Source organism: Somniosus microcephalus, chromosome 4 (genome assembly GCF_052327205.1).
Source record: "Somniosus microcephalus isolate GS21.2 chromosome 4, FLI_Smic_1.0, whole genome shotgun sequence".
Lineage (NCBI taxonomy): Eukaryota > Metazoa > Chordata > Chondrichthyes > Squaliformes > Somniosidae > Somniosus > Somniosus microcephalus.
In genome coordinates this window covers 169,432,731-169,450,942 of record NC_140990.1, presented here as the reverse complement: position 1 = coordinate 169,450,942, position 18,212 = coordinate 169,432,731, and the positions used below count along the sequence as shown (strand labels likewise).

At 51.5% G+C, this 18,212-nt stretch overlaps 1 protein-coding gene across 1 annotated transcript in view; it reads left to right on the top strand.

Moving 5' to 3' along the window:
* The window catches only part of col6a1 (collagen, type VI, alpha 1), a 107,185-nt gene that overhangs the window by 66,232 nt on the left and 22,741 nt on the right, over window positions 1-18,212 (top strand). The window contains exons 23-26 of the mRNA XM_085985445.1: window positions 737-787; window positions 2,443-2,478; window positions 4,837-4,899; window positions 14,993-15,058. Of these exons, the coding sequence (XP_085841571.1) occupies window positions 737-787; window positions 2,443-2,478; window positions 4,837-4,899; window positions 14,993-15,058 (216 nt within the window). The remainder of the gene's footprint in view (window positions 1-736; window positions 788-2,442; window positions 2,479-4,836; window positions 4,900-14,992; window positions 15,059-18,212) is intronic.

Here is an 18,212-nt window from a genome sequence, read left to right as displayed (position 1 = left end):
TCTGCTGCCGAAATGCTTATCCATACCTTTATTACTGCTAGACTTGACTATTCAAATGCTCTCCTGGCCGTTCTCCCATCTACCACCTTATGTAAACTTATGCTCATCCAAAACTCTGCTGCCCGTATCTTAACTTGCTTCTAGTCTCATTCATCCATCGCCCCTGTGCTTGCTGATCTACACTGGCTCCCAGTCCAACAACGCCTCAATTTAAAAATTCTTATCCTTGTTTTCAAATCCCTCCATGGCCTTGCCCCTCCCTATCTCTCTAACCTCCTCCAGCCCCACAAGCCTTCACGATTTCTGCGCTCCTCCAATTTCGGCCTCTTGCCTATTCCTGATTTTAATCGCTCTACCTCTGGCGACAGTGCTTTCAGCTGCCTTGGCCCTAAGCTCTGGAATTCCCTCCCTAAACCTCTCCGTCTCTCTACCTCTCTCTCCTCCTTTAAGATGCTCCTTAAAAACGACCTCTTTGACCATCTTTAGTCATCTGTCCAAATATCACCTTCTGTGGCTCGGTGCCAGAATGTTTTTATTGCTATCACTCTTGTTCAGCACCTTGGGATGTTTTGCAATGTTAAATGCACCCTATTGTTGTTGTTGTAACATTGCACAGTTCGACAGGTATAGACCAAATCAACAAGACTAGACTTGTTTGAAGTTTCACTTGAACTGTTTATTTTTTTTGGATAGTTTGCTCATCTTTTTCTAACTCTTCTTTTCTTATTGATGACAGGGAGAAGCTGGAAGTCCAGGGAATGGGTCTAGGGGACCACCAGGATTACCCGTAAGTGAGGAGTACTTGTTTCACTCGATGGCTTAATCATTATCTCCTGCTTCTCACCTCCTTCATTCTGTGTTTTATAAGGTTATCAAAAGTAAAGAAAGAGAGACTTGTGTTTACACAGTACCTTTCATGCTCCTTGCGACATCGCACGCACTTTACAGCCAATGAAGTATTTCGAACTGTAGTCACTGCTGTAATGTAGGAAACGCGGCAGGCAATGTGTGCACAGCAAGGTCCCACAAACAGCAATGTGATAATGACCAGATAATTAGTTTTAGCGATGTTGGTTGAGCGATAAATATTGGCTAGAGCACCGGGGAGAACTCTCCTGCTCTTCTTCAAAAAAGTGCCATGGGATTTTTTACGTCCACCTGAGCGAGCAGATGGGGCTCGGTTTAATGTCTTAAGCGAAAGGCGGCACTTTTGTCAGTGCAGCACTCCCTCAGTACTGCACTGGGAGTGTCAGCATAGGTTATGTGCTCAAGTCTCTGGTGTGTGACTTGAGCCCACCACCTTCTGACTCAGAGGAAAGAGTGCTACCACTGAACCTTTCACACATCATGTACCTATGTACACTAAAAGGGATGTTCTAATGGGTCAAGACACTACATCATGTACTAATGTCAGAAAGTTCCATCAATCAGTCTGGGCTGAGTTAATGAATCCAGTTGGCTCCATAGCACCGCCCCACCCCAGATGAAGAGGGGCCCCGCTCCTGATCGCTATCCGTGACTCTGCTGAGAAGTGTAGCTGCATGGCTATGGGGCAAGAATAGGCTGTGGTTTCCTTTCCAGTTGAATATCCTGCTCACTCATTAAGAATGGTTGCTTGCACAGCCAAACCCCAGCCTTTGGGAGAGACAGGTGGGACACAGTATATATGCCTAACACCTACTTAGAGTAGCCACAAAAATCTAGAGTTTAATCATGAAGTAATCTTGAAATTTAGACCCACGGCTGGTACACTCTGTAACATCCTATGAACTTGTTCTACAAAGTTAGGCTGAAATTTTCAAAATGGAACTCCAGCACTCCATGTCATGGATGAATACACCACTTCAGGTTTAAGACAGAACATATAATGGTCAAATACACTACGTGAAGTGTTAGATACACAATATGGAATGGATCAATAAACTACAGAACCTATCCTCCCCTAACAGAGGAGCTTACTTCCCCAATCCTTAGTCCAGGAGCACGAGAGCCTGTTGTAATATTCCAAATTATGGCCTGCCTGAGAGCAGACAACACGACACAAGCCAGGGATTGAAACTGGGACATCCCTGACCGGTATGGATGCAGCTACTCACTGGAGAAACTCACCGAGCCATCAGGGGAGTCGCAGCTTAAAGCCTTTGGCCTCGGATGTTGGGACAGCAGTCTGGCGATAGAGGGTAGAAAGTATGTGAGGGACACGAAACCCATTCGACTCAAGGTCTTCAGACTTAGAGCTGCCCTTTCCCCCGTCAACTGGAAGGACTCCTATTGTAGTAGATCGATCATATCATTATAATTGTCCAGGTGAAATGGGAATAGTTTAAATCTTCTCCACCTGGCTGCTAGACGAGGTAGTTTGAGTTGCATTGTCTCTTCTGCGCTGATGCATTCTAATATAAAGTGATAAATCTGATAAATTTTTTATTCCTCTTCCCACAGGGTATTCCAGGTATACAAGGAGCCTCTGGAGAAAATGTAAGTTGCTGTTCCTAACCGCTAGGCTACCATAGATCATGTTATATACTCTGCTCAAGTTTGGGTTAGGCAGTTTGCATGTTTCTTTCAGTTACCATCACCTATGTCAGTGAAGGCGTTTTGATTACTAGAAGAGTGGCTAACAGCAACTCAAGACCATCCCACCATCACCTGCAAGGACCTGCGAGAAGCCGACAGCATTGTAACCCACCACGGGTCTTTGAGTCTGCAATCAGGTCAAGTGCTTCTTGTCCTGCAAGTTAGTCGCAAGGAGTTGGCTTCTCGTGACTGCACGCCTCTATGATTCGGGTAATTCTCCATCTTGCTCAGTGAGCTGATTGGGACTGGCCCTTGACGACAAAGGCACTTTTTATCCCGGCTTTCGGCTATATGCTCCCGTTAGCCTGGGAGCTGGCAGTAAACCCACGGAATTTTGTTTGACCAGATATAAAGAGGAATAGTAATCTCTCCCAATCCCGCTGAGAGAGAGGCAGGAGGTTCCCTGGGCTGAGCATAAGAGAATGCAGGAATGAGTTCAAAGGGTGATCAGAAGAGCAAGGAGACACCGAGATAAAGCATGGCAGCAGAGCCTGTACGTAACAGTAAAACATTCTTTCACATGTTAAGAGAGCAGTCAGAAAAGAGGTGAGGACCATAAACAATGCAAACAGAATTAATACTGAGGGTGCGCACAAGATAGTTACTCGCCAGAACTTTCAACTTTCAGAGGGCATAAAATGGACGATATTGGAGCAACACCCATTATACACTGCCCCGCCGCCCAATTTTCCTTTCCGCTAAAGGGGGGTATAACGGGCGGTTGATCGGATATCGCCAGTTATAGCCCCCACCACGTCCCCTCCCTTCCCTGCTGAAGCTGAATGTGCCACCCTATATTCGGAATGATTACTTCCTTCAAGTGCTGAGAAGGGAAGAAATGAGTACTGTGTCTTCCCCAAACAGGGAGAGTCAAGGCTAAATTAATTACCTTGATAGCAATGGGATGGATGCTATAGACGGGCTAAGAGTGGAAGAAATATTTCGCCAAGGATAGATGGTATTTGTCCCAAAGAGCTGAAAGCGACTAGGGAGGAGATTTGGCAAGCACTCTGGGGGAGTTACTGGACACTGGGGAGATACCAGTAGAATGGCAAGAAGCTAACTTATGCCCATATTAAAAAGGGGGATAAAACAGACAGAGACAAGTACAGACCCATTAGTCTCACCTCCATTCCATGTCAAAGAATGGAACTGATTATCAGGAGTAAACTTGAATATCTGCACCAGAGTCCAATAAACAATCGGCAACTTGGATTCAGAATCGGAGGATCCCGTCTGATCAAGCTCCTCGACTTTGAGATAGTGACATCCCAAGTGGACTGTAGCAATCTCTCTGACAGGATGTACCAGGACTTCCAAAAGGCATTTGACAAAGTCTCTCGTGAAATGTTAGTAGTTAACCACGAAACTCTGGGGGATGCAGGATAAACCCTGGGCATGTATAGAAAACAATGGGATGGATTTTGAGTGTCCTTGCCTGGCATTAACGGGGCAGTAACGACCTCAAAGTGGGGTCGGTCTCCTTACCGGCTCGGTAACACCGGTGACACAGCGGCTCCAGTTTGAAAGGGTGTTCGAAACCTCGGCCTGTTTCAGGCGATCAGTCCTTTTTAATATGGGAATCGGGGTACTATGATGTAAATGGGACCCCGATTGCTATTCTAGGTTGGAACTGGTCAGAGCCTGTGTCGTGCACACTCTGACTGGTTCCCCGGGCGATGGAAGAGAAGAGGCCTGCCAACGATAAGTCTTGAATTATCTCTGTGGGCCTCGAAGGAGCACATCTCCATGACCCCACGAAAATAATGTGGGCCACTGCTGCCCGCCCCCAACCTCCATGATTGCGAGGCATCTCACATGTATGAGGAAGGGGGTCATCCCCTCTAAATGGAGCCCACAGGTCTGCAGAAGGTGCAGGCTGGCACAAGAGCTGACACTCCTGTTGTGAAAATGACGGCCGACAGCCAGGGCAGTGATATTTTACAGAAAGTGAAACATCATGTTTAGGATTTGCAAGCTATAAGTTGAACTTGACACTCCTGACCAACATGGAATGGATGCCTGTGTTTACAAGCTGTTTGAGAAGCTTTACCAGATCTCCAAAAGTGCGACGCATGATTTTTTAAAAAGGAACGCAGAAAGAAACTGTCTCTTCTTATTTCCTCAATGCACATGAGTTGTTCCTTATCTCCTTTTTGTGGCAGATTCTGACAGGAATTCAGAAGCTCTTCAGTGTGTATGAAGCCAGAGATGAAAATGACCCCTTTCATGTCTCATGTTTCTCTTTCTCTCTCTTAGGGAACAAGCGGCTTCCCAGGCCCAAAAGGTGATGATGGTGAACCTGGAGACCCTGGTGCTGATGTAAGTGACGACTCGTGAAGAGAAGCGGCAGGGAGGGGTGTTTGCCGATTTTTGGGTTGTTTCCCTACTCGGAGGGACAGGTTTTGAATGGAACTCTGATCCGAATATCATTTAGCCTATTGAGGTGAAGTAACATTGCTTTCCATCAAGGGGCCTAATCTCTATCAGCTGTGTCTGTGGCTTAGAAATTGGGGAGCGCCCATTCTTGAACTTCCTGCCCGTGATTCTGGGGTCTTAGGAGGCTGTGAAGTGCCTGAAAAACGGGCGCTACACGACCGGATTTCTAGGCATGTGTACAAATCATTGGGGTGTTATTTTTTAAATTGTGTGTATTTTTCATTTTCTCTTTAACAAGTGCATTTATTAGTTCTAAAAACATTGGAGATGGGAGACGGTTGGTGGCGAGAGGTCATGTGATAACCTCCACGAAAACATCCAATCAGAATTGGTAACCCTTTAAGGAGAGGGGGTAATTAAGCATATAATATCATAGCATCTTTGTCTAGATTTGCTGAGGCTAGGTTTTAATGGGATTTATATAAATGTGCTACACGTTTTGAAACAAAACTTCCCCACCCCCCCCCACTCAAAAAAAAGATTTGCTGAACACATGGATGCCAACCCTTTAATTGCATCATGTTTTTCTCAGTCAAGGGGTGGTATTTCACCAATCCAAATATGGCATCATTGAGCTGCCATAAGTGGATATGATAACTGCTCATTCTACCACAAGCCAATAAAGAGCCAAAGGCCCCAGGTTTGATCTCTGGTCATAGGAACAGGAGGAGACCATTCAGCCCCTAGATCCTGTTCCGCCATTCAATCAGATCATGGCTGAACCGTACCTCAACTCCATTTACCCGCCTTGGTTCCATATCCCTTACTAGTCTGTACTGGGTGAGATAGTCTCATGTCGGAACCGCAGAGGAACCAGTGCACCTGGCCTCAGTGGCCCGAGAGTCGAGAAACCAGCCAGAGTCCCTCCTACTGATGGAAGGGGAGAATTGTGCTTAGCTGTGATGCCGCCCCGGTGGAATGGCCCGCTGACAGTCATGAGGCTCACTTGTGGAGAACGGCTCACGAGAGGGTGGACTTCCTCCTCCTTCTGGCCCCTTCCCCCTGTTGGAATCAAACTCCAACAAGAGCTGGGGGGCAGGGATGGTGGTGGTGGGGAGAAAAAAGACTGCATTTTAGTTCCGAAACTGACTGAAACTTTAAGTATTTTCTCAGCTGATGTGAGGCCATATTTTGGAACGCACCCCCGGTAATTCAAGAGCTAAAAATGTTGCATCGAGATCTGGTGAACACATTAAAGCCCCTGATTTTCGTGACTCCATCCAACTCCCAGGCCTCTTTAGAACACACAGCAGGTAGACATCGACTCCCCAACAAACAACTTCCATTTACATAATGCCATTGATGTAAAAATATAATATCCCGAGGCACTTCACAGAGAGGTGTACGGAAAACAGATGGAGAGCCAGGGAAGGAGGGATGAGGCGGGGTGACCGGGGCTCTGATTTTTTACCAAATTCCTCTTCTCCTCTCCCGAAGGTTGTGTACATTTCCACAGGCACCAACAGCCTTCAGTTACAACAACAACAACCTGTATTTATATAGCACCTTTAACGTAGTAAAACTTCCCAAGGAGCTTCACAGGAGTGTTAACAAACAAAATTTGACACCGTGCCACATAAGGTGATATTAGGAGAAGTGACTTGGTCAAAGAGGTAGGTTTTAAGGAGCGTCTTAAAGGAGGAGAGAGAGTTGGAGAGATGGAGGGAATTCCAGAGCTTGGGGCCTAGACAGCTGAAGGCACGGCCGCCAATGGTGGGACGATTAAAATCGGGAATGCGCATGTGACCAGAATTGGAGGAGCGCAGAAATCTCGGAGGGTTGTGGGGCTGGAGGAGATTACAGAGATAGGGGGGGGCAAGGCCACGGAGGGATTGGAAAACATGGATGAAAATGTTATAAACGAGGCATTACTGGACTGGGAGCCAATGTAGGTCAGCACGCTTTGGGGTGATGGGAGAATGGGACTTGGTATGAGTTAGGACACGGGCAGCCAAGTTTTGGATAAGCTGAAGTTTATGGATGGTGCAAAATGGGAGGCCGGCCAGGAGAGTATTAGAATTGTCAAGTCTAGAGGTAACAGCGGTATGGGTGAGGGTTTCAGCAGCAGATGAGCTGAGGCATGGGCGGAGATGGGCAATGTTGCAGAGGTGGAAGCAGGCGGTCTTACCTCACCTCAACTGGTCTACCTATATATCGGCAACCTATCCAACTGCAGAGGGTATCGCAGTCCCAATCTGCTCCCCCGACATCCCCACAGGGCTCACTGGATAACGAGAGGAACCTTGACTGATTTCCCAGGTAACAGTTGGGGTGCTCACATCCCTCATGGCCTCGCCCCCAGCTATCTCTTTAACCTGCTCCAGCCCTAGCCTTCCAAGAGCTGTACATTCCTCCGATTGATGTATCCCCAACTTCCTTCGCCCCACCATTGTGGCCATGCCTTCAACTATCTAAACCCTAAGCTGCGGAATTCCTTCCCTAAACCTCTCCGCCTCTCCACCTTTAAGACTCTGCTGAAAACCTACCTCTTTGACTGAGCTTTTGGTCACCAGTCCTAAAAGCTCCTTCATTGGCTCGATGTCGCTCTTTCTCTGATAACGCTCCTGTGAAGCACCTTGGGACGTTTTACTACGTTAAAGGCGCTAGATAAATGCAAGTTGTTGTTGTTGGCTGAGATCAGCTATGTGTGGCTCAGTAGCTTACTGTCTACTGCCTCTCTTCATTAGGGGAGCAGCTGTGAGCAGTATAATGTCAAATGGGCTTAGAAACTTGTTTCTGGTATTTTTAAAGCTGCCATATAGCCCCAAGGTTACGAAGCAGCTGAGCTGAGCTGGCTTCTCTACTTCAGCTTCAGGATGTCACATCTTCCTAATGATTCAGCTTGTTTCTTGGCAACGATCATTTTCCCCAGATTGGCCCAGTAATTCCTGTCACAACGTGTGAGTACGGACGGGGTACTCACGCGTGTGCCAGGAGGAATTGCCGGTTTTCAGCATGCACAGCGCATGCGCTGAAAACCGGCATTTCCTGTCCTCTGACCCAAGGGGTTAAGAGGCTGAACGCATGCGCGGTATTGGGCAGCGCGTGCGACTTGGATTTCCTGTATTTTTACAGATTTGCGCATGTGTAAAGGGCTCCGGTTTTTACGCATTGAAAAACCACACGTAAGTACTTAGTTTTACAGGTAAGTGGTCTTTTAGTACAATTTAGAATTTTTTTCCCACAGGTTTATTATTTTTAAAGAATCTACAGTAAGGTAAGTTTAGTTTTAGACCCTATTTTTAAAAAATTTATTTTTTTCAAAAATTTGATTAATTGTTTAAAATAGTTTTTTAAAGTTATTCATAGTTAATTTAATTATTGGGATGCTTTTTAAAATTTCATTTAAAGTTTAAGTAGTGTTTTGGGGTGCAGTACTTTTCATGAGTTTGACAGTTCTCACTCTCAAACTTATGAATGAAGTTTCCCCTCCCCTGATTGGCTGAACAGTGCTCACCTGATCCCAGCCGGCACATCGCACTAACTACGCCGCTGGGTCAGGTTAGCACAGCACGCCGAGATCAGAACCTGGCCACTGACAGGAAATCCACTGCGGGCCAGGTTTCAGATGTCGGCGCGCCGGGTAAGTGCACATCGGGGGCTTGCACGCACGGCAAGCCCCCGACACCAAGTTCTGGGCCGTTTCGTGCTTCAAGCGATTCTGCGGGACCTAAAGTTTGATCAGGATTAACGGGTACCAAAAGGGAGCATTAACCTTGGCATTAACTTATTTCTTTGGCAATAAAAGGCAGTGTGCTTTGGCTACACAAGACCAGTTTCCAAGAACGCGATGCGGCACTCCCCAACACCCTCACCCCGCCCCCGCACCTGCCCCCGCCGTGGTAAGTGCAGTGCCTGGTGAATAGCCAGGCAGACCAGAAGACCTCAATCAGACTCGGCCAGTGCAGCAACAAGGGGTTTGCAATGGGCCGTGGCATCACTGCAGCTAGAGAGGAGAACATAAGAACATCTTAATAGGAGCAGGAATAGGCCACTTGGCCCCTCGAGCCTGCTCCGCCATTCAATAAGATCATGGCTGATCTTGGGCTCAAAGCCACTTCCCCGCCCGCTCACCATATCCCTTCACTCCCTTATCTTGCAAAAATCTGTCTATCTCCACCTTAAATGTATTTAATGACCCAGCCTCCACGGCTCTCTGGGGCAGAGAATTCCACAGATTTACGACCCTCTGAGAGAAGAAATTCCTCCTCATCTCAGTTCTAAAAGGGCGACCCTTTATTCTGAAACTCTGCCCATGAATTCTAGATTTCCCCACGAGGGGAAACATCCTCTCTGCATCTACCTTGTCATGCCCCCTCAGTATCTTATATGTTTCAATGAGATCACCTCTCATTCTCTCAGAGAGGGCGGAATGATCAGCCAGAGCTCCTGAGGGCATGTTTGCATGGACAATAGAACACAGAATCAGATTTGGCACTGGCTCCATCCACCGCACTGCCACCCTCCCACCACCCCCCACCCATTAGCGAATAACCTGCCAGCATTCACCGCCTAAGCTCACACATGACGAATGACCACCTGGCTGAGGTACCGGAGTGTTGACTGCACCTGCGGAGCCAGACACCACCAACAGTCGGTGCCTTTGGGAGAGGAAGGGAGGAAACAAAGAAAAGAAAGACTTGCATTTATATAGCGCCTTTCACCACCTCAGGATGGCCCAAAGCGCTTCACGGCCAATGAAGTACTTTTGGAGTGTAGTCACTGTTGTAATGTAGGAAACGCAGCAGCCAATTTGTGCACAGCAAGCTCCCACAAACAGCAATGAGATAATGGCCAGATAATCTGTTTTAGTGAAGTTGGTTGAGGGATAAATATTGGCCAGGACACCAGGGCAAACTCTCTTGCTCTTCTTCGAAATAGTGCTGTGGGATCTTTTCCGTCCACCTGAGAGGGCTCGAAGCTGTTCTCAGGAGATGAACCTTTAATTCCTGGAGGCGCCTGGACAATACTGGAGGGGTGGCAACCCTAGCCTTGCCTAGTGTGTGATCGGCTGCTCTCCGCACTAAACCTCACTGTGCTAAATGTAAACAGCGCGCACCAGATGTGCGCTGCTGTCCTCAGCGAGTGGACCATTGAAACAGCTGTTTCTGTTCAGACCCCTGAACGATGGCTAATTTTAAACCTTTATTTGGCAAAACTTAACCAACTCAAGTCCCAGATGCTTGGGCCTGGCCAAAGTACAGGCACCTAATTCATCAACAAGACCTCCATTTTACTTCTCCTGTTTTATTATTTTGTTGTTGGTTTTTTTGTAATAGAGGGGCAGGATGATCGCTGTTCTCCTTTCTAGGTTCCATATTAAGTGTAGACGAGTGACTTCACCTGCTCCCAGGAATCCGGCCCACGGTACACAGTACTAGGCCCGCATCCTTTGCTTCAGGCCATAATTGTTACACGGACCGGGGTGGGGGGCGAGGATGCTGAGGGCGGGGTGGGGGTGCTGGGAGTGGGCCCTGCAGGGGGAGGGAGGCTGGGGGGGTGCGAGGATGATGAGGGCGGGGTGGGGTGGTGGTGCAGGGTGGGGGTGCTGGGGGTGGGCCCTGCAGGGGGAAGGTGGGCTGGGGTGGGCCCTGCAGGGGGAGGGTGGGCTGGGGGGGCGAGGATGCTGAGGGCGGGGTGAGGGTGCAGGGTGGGGGTGCTGGGGGTGGGCCCTGCAGGGGGAGGGTGGGCTGGGGGGCGAGGATGCTGAGGGCGGTGTGGGGTGCAGGGTGGGGGTGCTGGGGGTGGGCCCTGCAGGGGGAGGGAGGCTGTGGGGGGGGGCGAGGATGCTCGGGGTGGGGTGGGGGGTTTAGGATGGGGGTGCTGGGGGTGGGCCCTGCAGGGGGAGGGTGGCTGGGGAGGGCGAGGATGCTGAGGGCAGGGCGGGGGGGTGGTGCAGGGTGGGGGTGCTGGGGGTGGGCCCTGCAGGGGGAGGGAGGCTGGGGGGGGAGGATGCTGAGGGCGGGGTGGGGTGGGAGAGGGCCCTGCAAGGGGGGGGGGCTGGGGGGGGCGAGGATGCTGAGGGCGGGGTGGGGGTGCTGGGGGTGGGCCCTGCAGGGGGAGGGTGGGCTGGGGGGGCGGGGATGCTGAGGGCGGGGGCGGGGGGTGGTGCAGGGTGGGGGTGCTGGGGGTGGGTCCTGCAGGGGGGGGGAGGCTGGGGGGGGAGGATGCTGAGGGCGGGGTGGGGTGGGAGAGGGCCCTGCAAGGGGGGGGAGCTGGGGGGGCGAGGATGCTGAGGGCGGGGTGGGTGGGGGTGCAGGGCGGGGGTGCTGGGGCTGGGCCCTGCAGGGGGAGGGGGGGCTGGGGGGCGAGGATGCTGAGGGCGAGGCGGGGCGGGGGGGATTGCTGGGGGTGGGCCCTGCAGTGGGAGGGTGGGCTGTGGGGGCGAGGATGCTGAGGGTGGGGTGTGGGTGCAGGGTGCGGTTGCTGGGGGTGGGCCCTGCAGGTGGAGGGTGGGCTGGGGGCGAGGATGCTGAGGGCGAGGTGGGGTGCGGAGTGCTGGGGTGGGCCCTGCAGGGGAGGGTGGGCTGGGGGGGGCGAGGATGCTGAGGGCGGGGTGGGGTGGGGGTGCTGGGGGTGGGCCCTGCAGGGGAGGGTGGGCTGGGGGGGGCGAGGATGCTGAGGGCGGGGTGGGGTGGGGGTGCAGGGTGGGGGTGCTGGGGGTGGGCCCTGCAGGGGGAGGGTGGGCTGGGGGCGAGGATGCTGAGGGCGAGGTGGGGTGCGGAGTGCTGGGGTGGGCCCTGCATGGGGAGGGTGGGCTGGGGGGGGCGAGGATGCTGAGGGTGGGGTGGGGTGGGGGTGCAGGGTGGGGGTGCTGGGGGTGGGCCCTGCAGGGGGAGGGTGGGCTGGGGGCGAGGATGCTGAGGGCGAGGTGGGGTGCGGAGTGCTGGGGTGGGCCCTGCAGGGGGAGGGTGGGCTGTGGGGGCGAGGATGCTGAGGGCGAGGCGGGGGGGGGGGCGATTGCTGGGGGTGGGCCCTGCAGGGGGAGGGTGGGCTGGGGGGGGCGAGGATGCTGAGGGCGAGGTGGGGTGCGGAGTGCTGGGGTGGGCCCTGCATGGGGAGGGTGGGCTGGGGGGGGCGAGGATGCTGAGTGCGGGGTGGGGTGGGGGTGCAGGGTGGGGGTGCTGGGGGTGGGCCCTGCAGGGGGCGGGTGGGCTGGGGGGGGCGAGGATGCTGAGGGCGGGGTGGGGTGGGGGTGCAGGGTGGGGGTGCTGGGGGTGGGCCCTGCAGGGGGAGGGTGGGCTGGGGGGGCGAGGATGCTGAGGGCGGGTTGGGGTGCAGGGTGGGGGTGCTGGGGGTGGGCCCTGCAGGGGGAGGGTGGGCTGGGGGGGCGAGGATGCTGAGGGCGGGTTGGGGTGCAGGGTTGGGGTGCTGGGGGTGGGCCCTGCAGGGGAGGGTGGGCTGGGGGGGGGCGAGGATGCTGAGGGCGGGGTGGGGTAGGGGTGCAGGGTGGGGGTGCTGGGGGTGGGCCCTGCAGGGGGCGGGTGGGCTGGGGGGGGCGAGGATGCTGAGGGCGGGGTGGGGTGGGGGTGCAGGGTGGGGCTGCTGGGGGTGGGCCCTGCAGGGGGAGGGTGGGCTGGGGGGGGGCGAGGGTGCTGAGGGCGGGGTGGGGGTGGGGGTGCAGGGTGGGGGTGCTGGGGGTGGGCCCTGCAGGGGGAGGGTGGGCTGTGCACCTGCTGGAAAAGGGCCCCATCGTGTACTTGGAAACTGGTCTCCTCATGTATCCAAAGCACACTGCCTTTTATTAATAAAAATGCGGTTTTCTCACTCAACTTGCATTCATAGTACCTTATTTAACATAGTAAAACATCCCAAGGGGCTTCACAGGAGTGTTATCAGACAAGATTTGGCACTGAGCCACATATTAGGATAGGTGACCAAAAGTTTGATCAAAGAGTTAGGTTTTAAGGAGCGACTTTATGGAGGAGAGAGAGGTAGAGAGGCAGAGAGATTTAGGGAGGGAATTCCAGAGCTTAAGAGCTAGCGTAAATGTGGAACCTGACGTTTTCGGACGAAGTCGCTGAGAGGCAGCATGTAGATGAGATCTAGGAGGAGGCTGAGGTTAGATCCTTGGGGAACTCCAGAGGTAAAGGTGTGAGAGCGGGAAGAGAAGCCATTGCAGGTAATTCTCTGACCACGAGTGGATAGATAAGAATGGAACCAGGCGAGTGCAGTCCACTCAGCAGGACAAAGGTGTCAAAGGCTGCAGACTGTTCAAGAAGGATGAGGAGAGATAGTTCACTATGGTCACAGTCACAGAAGATGTCATTTGTGATTTTGATTAGGGCTGATTCAGCACTGTGTCGGGGCAGAAACCTCATTGGAGGGAATCCAACATGGAATTGCGGTAAAGATGGGTGCAGATTTTTGAAGCGACAACACGTTGAAGGACTTTGATGAGGAAAGGGAGGTTGGCGATGGGGCGGTAGTTTGCAAGGACAGAGGGATCAAGGGTGGGTTTTTTGAGGAAGAGAGATGAAGACGGCAGATTTGATGACAGTTCCTGTGGAGAGGGAACCATTAACAATATCAGCTAGCTCCTCAGTTACAGGTAGGGATGCCAACTCTGGTTGGACGTATTCCTGGAGGTGTCATCACATGACCTCCCACCTCCAACTGCCCCGCCCCCACAGTCCTGCCATTGGTCGCCCGACACATCCATCCTCGTGGCACCCCACCTCCCCTGCCAATCGGAAAGCAAACACGCTCTTCGTTACCCGATTGGTTGATACTTGACTATCAGTCAAACAGCCTTTTTTCCTCATTTCTCATATTTTTATAATTAACAAACAAAAGTGTTCAAAGAAAATGAAAAAAACACACAATTTTTTACAACTCACGGGGTTGATCGCAGCAGTGTCCTGGAGATTAATCTTTAATTCCTGGCGACTCCTGGAAGGTTTGCAACCCTAGTTACTGGGTGGCGTCCTCTGAAACCAAGTTGCCCCCCCTGCTCAATTTTACATGTGGCGGAGTTTTGTTTAGCAACGGTTCTGAGGCTTGGCTTTTAAGAACCCATTTAACTCTGTTTTACTCCCCATTTGGCACTGGCAACGATGTCAGCGAGCTCATTCTGTTTCTACAGATAAACAATCTGCGGGTGATTCCAAGAAAACTGTACATTCTGTATATATAATATCCAAATCAGCGAATACTGCCGACGACAACTTTGTAAACTATCTGGCCTGCATTTGTAAACAGTTTCCCCTTGTAATGAGCACTAAATGATGATATATGCCCTATTTGACCATACCAGAGTGTGACAGCGTTGAAAATTGATGGGGTGAGAAGTTCAGCATGATGTTACTGCCCAGTAATGCGAAAGCATTCTCCGTTCAAGAGCTCACGCAAGGAGACAAGAATCTGGGCGTGCTCTTATCTTGTTCAAGAGAATTTAAAGAAAGACTTGCATTTCCATAGCGCCTTTCACAACCTCAGGACATCCCAAAGTGCTTTACAGTACTTTTTGAAGTACAGTCACCATTGTAACGCAGCAGCCAATTTGCGCACAGCAAGAGCCCACAAACAGCAATGTGATAATGACCAGATCATCTGTTTTAACGATCTTAGTTGAGGGATAAATATTGCTCAGGACACTGGGGAGAACTCCCTTGCCCTACTGCAGTGGGAGTGTCATCCTAGGTTATGTGCTCAAGCCTCTGGAGTGGGCATTGAATCCACAACCTTCTGACTCAAAGGAGAGAGTGCTACCAACTGAACCACAGCATGAGTACAGCAATAACCGTTCGTCAGGAAACAAAACTGAAGAATGGCTGCTCATGCAAAGAGGGTTGCTCAGCACTTTCAGGAGTGGAGGGGTAAAAACAATTTTGTTTTCCCCAGACGAGAGATTTGTCTGAAATAGTTCTAAAGGCAGAAGTGACTGTGATCTTACGTTTAGCTTAGTAGCTTGTGGTTCCGTATTAAATATATAGCACTGACCGAGTGAACTCTCTTCTCTGTGTTTCTTTCTCAGAATAACGTTCCCGGTGAAAGAGGCCGCAAAGGGGCCAAAGGTTACAGAGGACCAGAGGGGAATGAGGTAAGGAGTTTCACACCTCGTTGCACCTTGGACAAGTTTGCTTACGTGAAGGGAAGCCTGGTAAAGCGTGACGCAGCTTAAGTGGGGAATGCAGGTCAGGGCATGGGTGGCATATTTTTCTACACCAATACGAGATTGCGTTTAGACCGCAAAATCACTCCCGCGTAGCGCTCCATTTTATTTTGAACGGTGTTTTGCTTTACCCCGCCACGCGCCATTGACTCCCGCTGCATGAGGTCTCACACGGCCGATGGCACTGCCACCTGTAAGTGGAGTGGCACTCACAGTACAGACCCATTTTTGATCCCGAGCACCATGTCCAGCCTTGGAGAGCCAACCTCCGCCATCGTTGAATGTGCCGAGCTTGCGCACCCCGATGGGAAAGGATCACGATGATGCCCGCACACTGGGCACGGGATCAGCGCTTCATTCCTCTAGGCAGGCCTGCAACCGCCCTGCCTTTAGACGGATGCAAAAGGCAACCATAGTGCCGTCCAGGTCCCCGACTTCAGGTTCACCCGGTGTAGCGACCAGAACCATCGTACACGCAGTGGAGCATTGCCCGCGTGCTGGTCTGGCGCCTTTCTCCACGCAGGCAAAGGTAAGTAGAAGAGAAGCTTAAGCTGTGGCCGGTTACTTGACTCTGCGGAGGAAGTGCTGTACCTGGTAACATCCGGTGATGTGGACAGATGTGCCCGTCTGTGGGACCTGGCGAGGTCCCAACTGGCTTGATGTGTTCTCGGGATGTGGGCGCCGCTGGCAGAGATCGCTGTGATTAGGTACCCCTCGTTTCAGGATGGCCAGCATTTGTGTCGCTCTGTATTCTCGAAACCCACTCACTCCAGTCGGCCAACGGCAGTTCAGCTCCTGCTCACTTTTATTGTCAGAGTCACCAAACAAAATACACTTGCTCCAAGCTCGCCAATGACTGACGTCTCTCCACCCTGATGGTCCGCCCCTAATCAGACATATTTGCTGTAGGTAAACCTCCTTACCTGTTTGCTTAAGCTGGGATACCTGTGACCACTTAATTGGAGCCTAGATGGTGGCCACCGTCCACTTCTCATGGTCCTACTGCCCTAATAGTTCGCGACACATCATCACATCGCATTTAGTGCCCATCAGTAGTTACCCTGAGAAGTTGATGTTGGTCGTTCCTGACTCACATCATGTTACGTGCATCAGCGACACAGCTGCGAATAAAGTAGGAGACTCTTAGCCTTGTCGGTGGGTAGTCAACATTCCCAAGTACAAAGTTTGATATCCACGCCATTCAGGATGGGCTTAGTGTGTTGGGTATAACGGGACACGCGACAAAGCAGCAGGTGTGGTCGTGCTACTACCATCATCCATCAATACTGCCACTAAAGCAATTCCAGAACATTCTCATTGACACATTCCAGCTGTGTCCCTTTCTCAGAACATTTTGGTCAAAAATCATGGTGGAAATCAAGAATCCCGAAACTGAAGATTCCATCCAACTACAATCCAGGGGGCGTCTTCCTGTAAACTCTTAGGTCGAGAAATTCGGGAGTGCCCCAACAGTGGAAACAGCCTAACATTACCTGACAGCCAAACCGAGACCTTGATTGAGCCCACAAAGTAAGCGGGACAGAAAACATCAAAGGAAGCCTGTTTCATTGGAAATGTAAAGCAGCTGAATCCAATATGGTTGACCACAGACAGAGAAATGAATGTGGAGGACCCAAGGGAAACCAAATGGAGTGCTGGAGAAAAACTTCAGAAGGGGAAGAATGAAATATTTTGTCTGAAAATAACTGCTGCTGGTTCAAATTCACATTAGTTCACTGCTGGCTACATGTTCTCCATCATTGGCAGCATTTCCTGTTCTAACCCACCCTCTGGCAGCTAATCCCGTTCCCTCCCAGCCCCCCACTGGCTGAAGCTCCCACTCTGGGCTAGGTCTTCCCTGCTTCCTTTCCCCATTCAAGGTCATTCCGCCACCCCCCCCCCACCGCCCATCAATTGCATTTTCCATTCATAGCACGCACCCGACAAACAGTCTGGTTCTCCTATCCCAATGGCTGTCTGCCTATGCATCAATCCCCTCCCACAACCGACCCATCCCATTGATCTGAATCCCTGCTGTCATCAGCCGTCCAGCACCACCCCCCGCCCCCGCACCACTCACCCATTGCTTGAATTTTCCAGTACTTAGCAGCGCCCCAATCCCATGCTCTGAAAAGCTTACCTAGGCAGTGACACAGTCCATTGAACAGCACCCTCCTGTGCTCCTCTCCCCATCCATCTTAATACCCCTCCCCTCCTTTCTTCCATTCCCCTTCCCTCCCCTCCTTCCCTTTTCTCCCCTTCCTCTTGTGTCCCACTCTTCTCACCCCCTCCCTCCTCCTCCTCCCTTTCCCTCTACCTTACTCCTTTTCCTCCTCCGTCCCCGCACCTCCTCATCCTTATTCTCTTACCCCCCCATTTCTCCCACCTCCCCCTCTCCACCTCTGTCACAATCACTTCCCCTCTCCCCTCCCCCTTCCTATTTAGCTCCTCCCCTTCCCAATCTTCCCTCCACCCCCCGCCACCGTTGGTTCCATTGCCCGCCACACTTTTATGTCGATATTTTCCATTATAAATGTTTATGTCCATACTCAGAATGGAACCTGCTGATGTAAACTTGTCCCACTTTAATTGCACTATGTTGCTAGTGGCAATGAAGAGAAAAACTAACCCAAGGGCACCAGCGCCACAGGGTAGGATGATTTGGTGAATACTGCCCGATCCCCTGGCAGCAGTGGAAAATCGGTCGGGGACGCACACATCTGGATCCCCGTGCATTTTTTGCAGCAGTGGGAGGCCAGGATGTTTCTGCCCAAAAACTGACAAGTGCCTTTAAAATGGTGGCTTAGTTCATAGCACCTCAGTGATGCTAGATATTACTCATGCTTGTATACAACAGGCATGAAGTCAATCCGTGTCCTGACATGGAAAGAGATTTAAATGGCTAGAGCAGCATCTAAAACCGATAGAGAGACTATAAACTGACAGTTCCACCTTGTTTTAATGTGCAATCTTCATCAGAGGTAGCAATATGGGTCTCTCTTTGGCAGCTGTCTAGTCCTTTAAGATGTTGCACCTGTCCCATTCCTGCAGCAGCCGCCATTTCTTCCCCTCCACCTCAGCG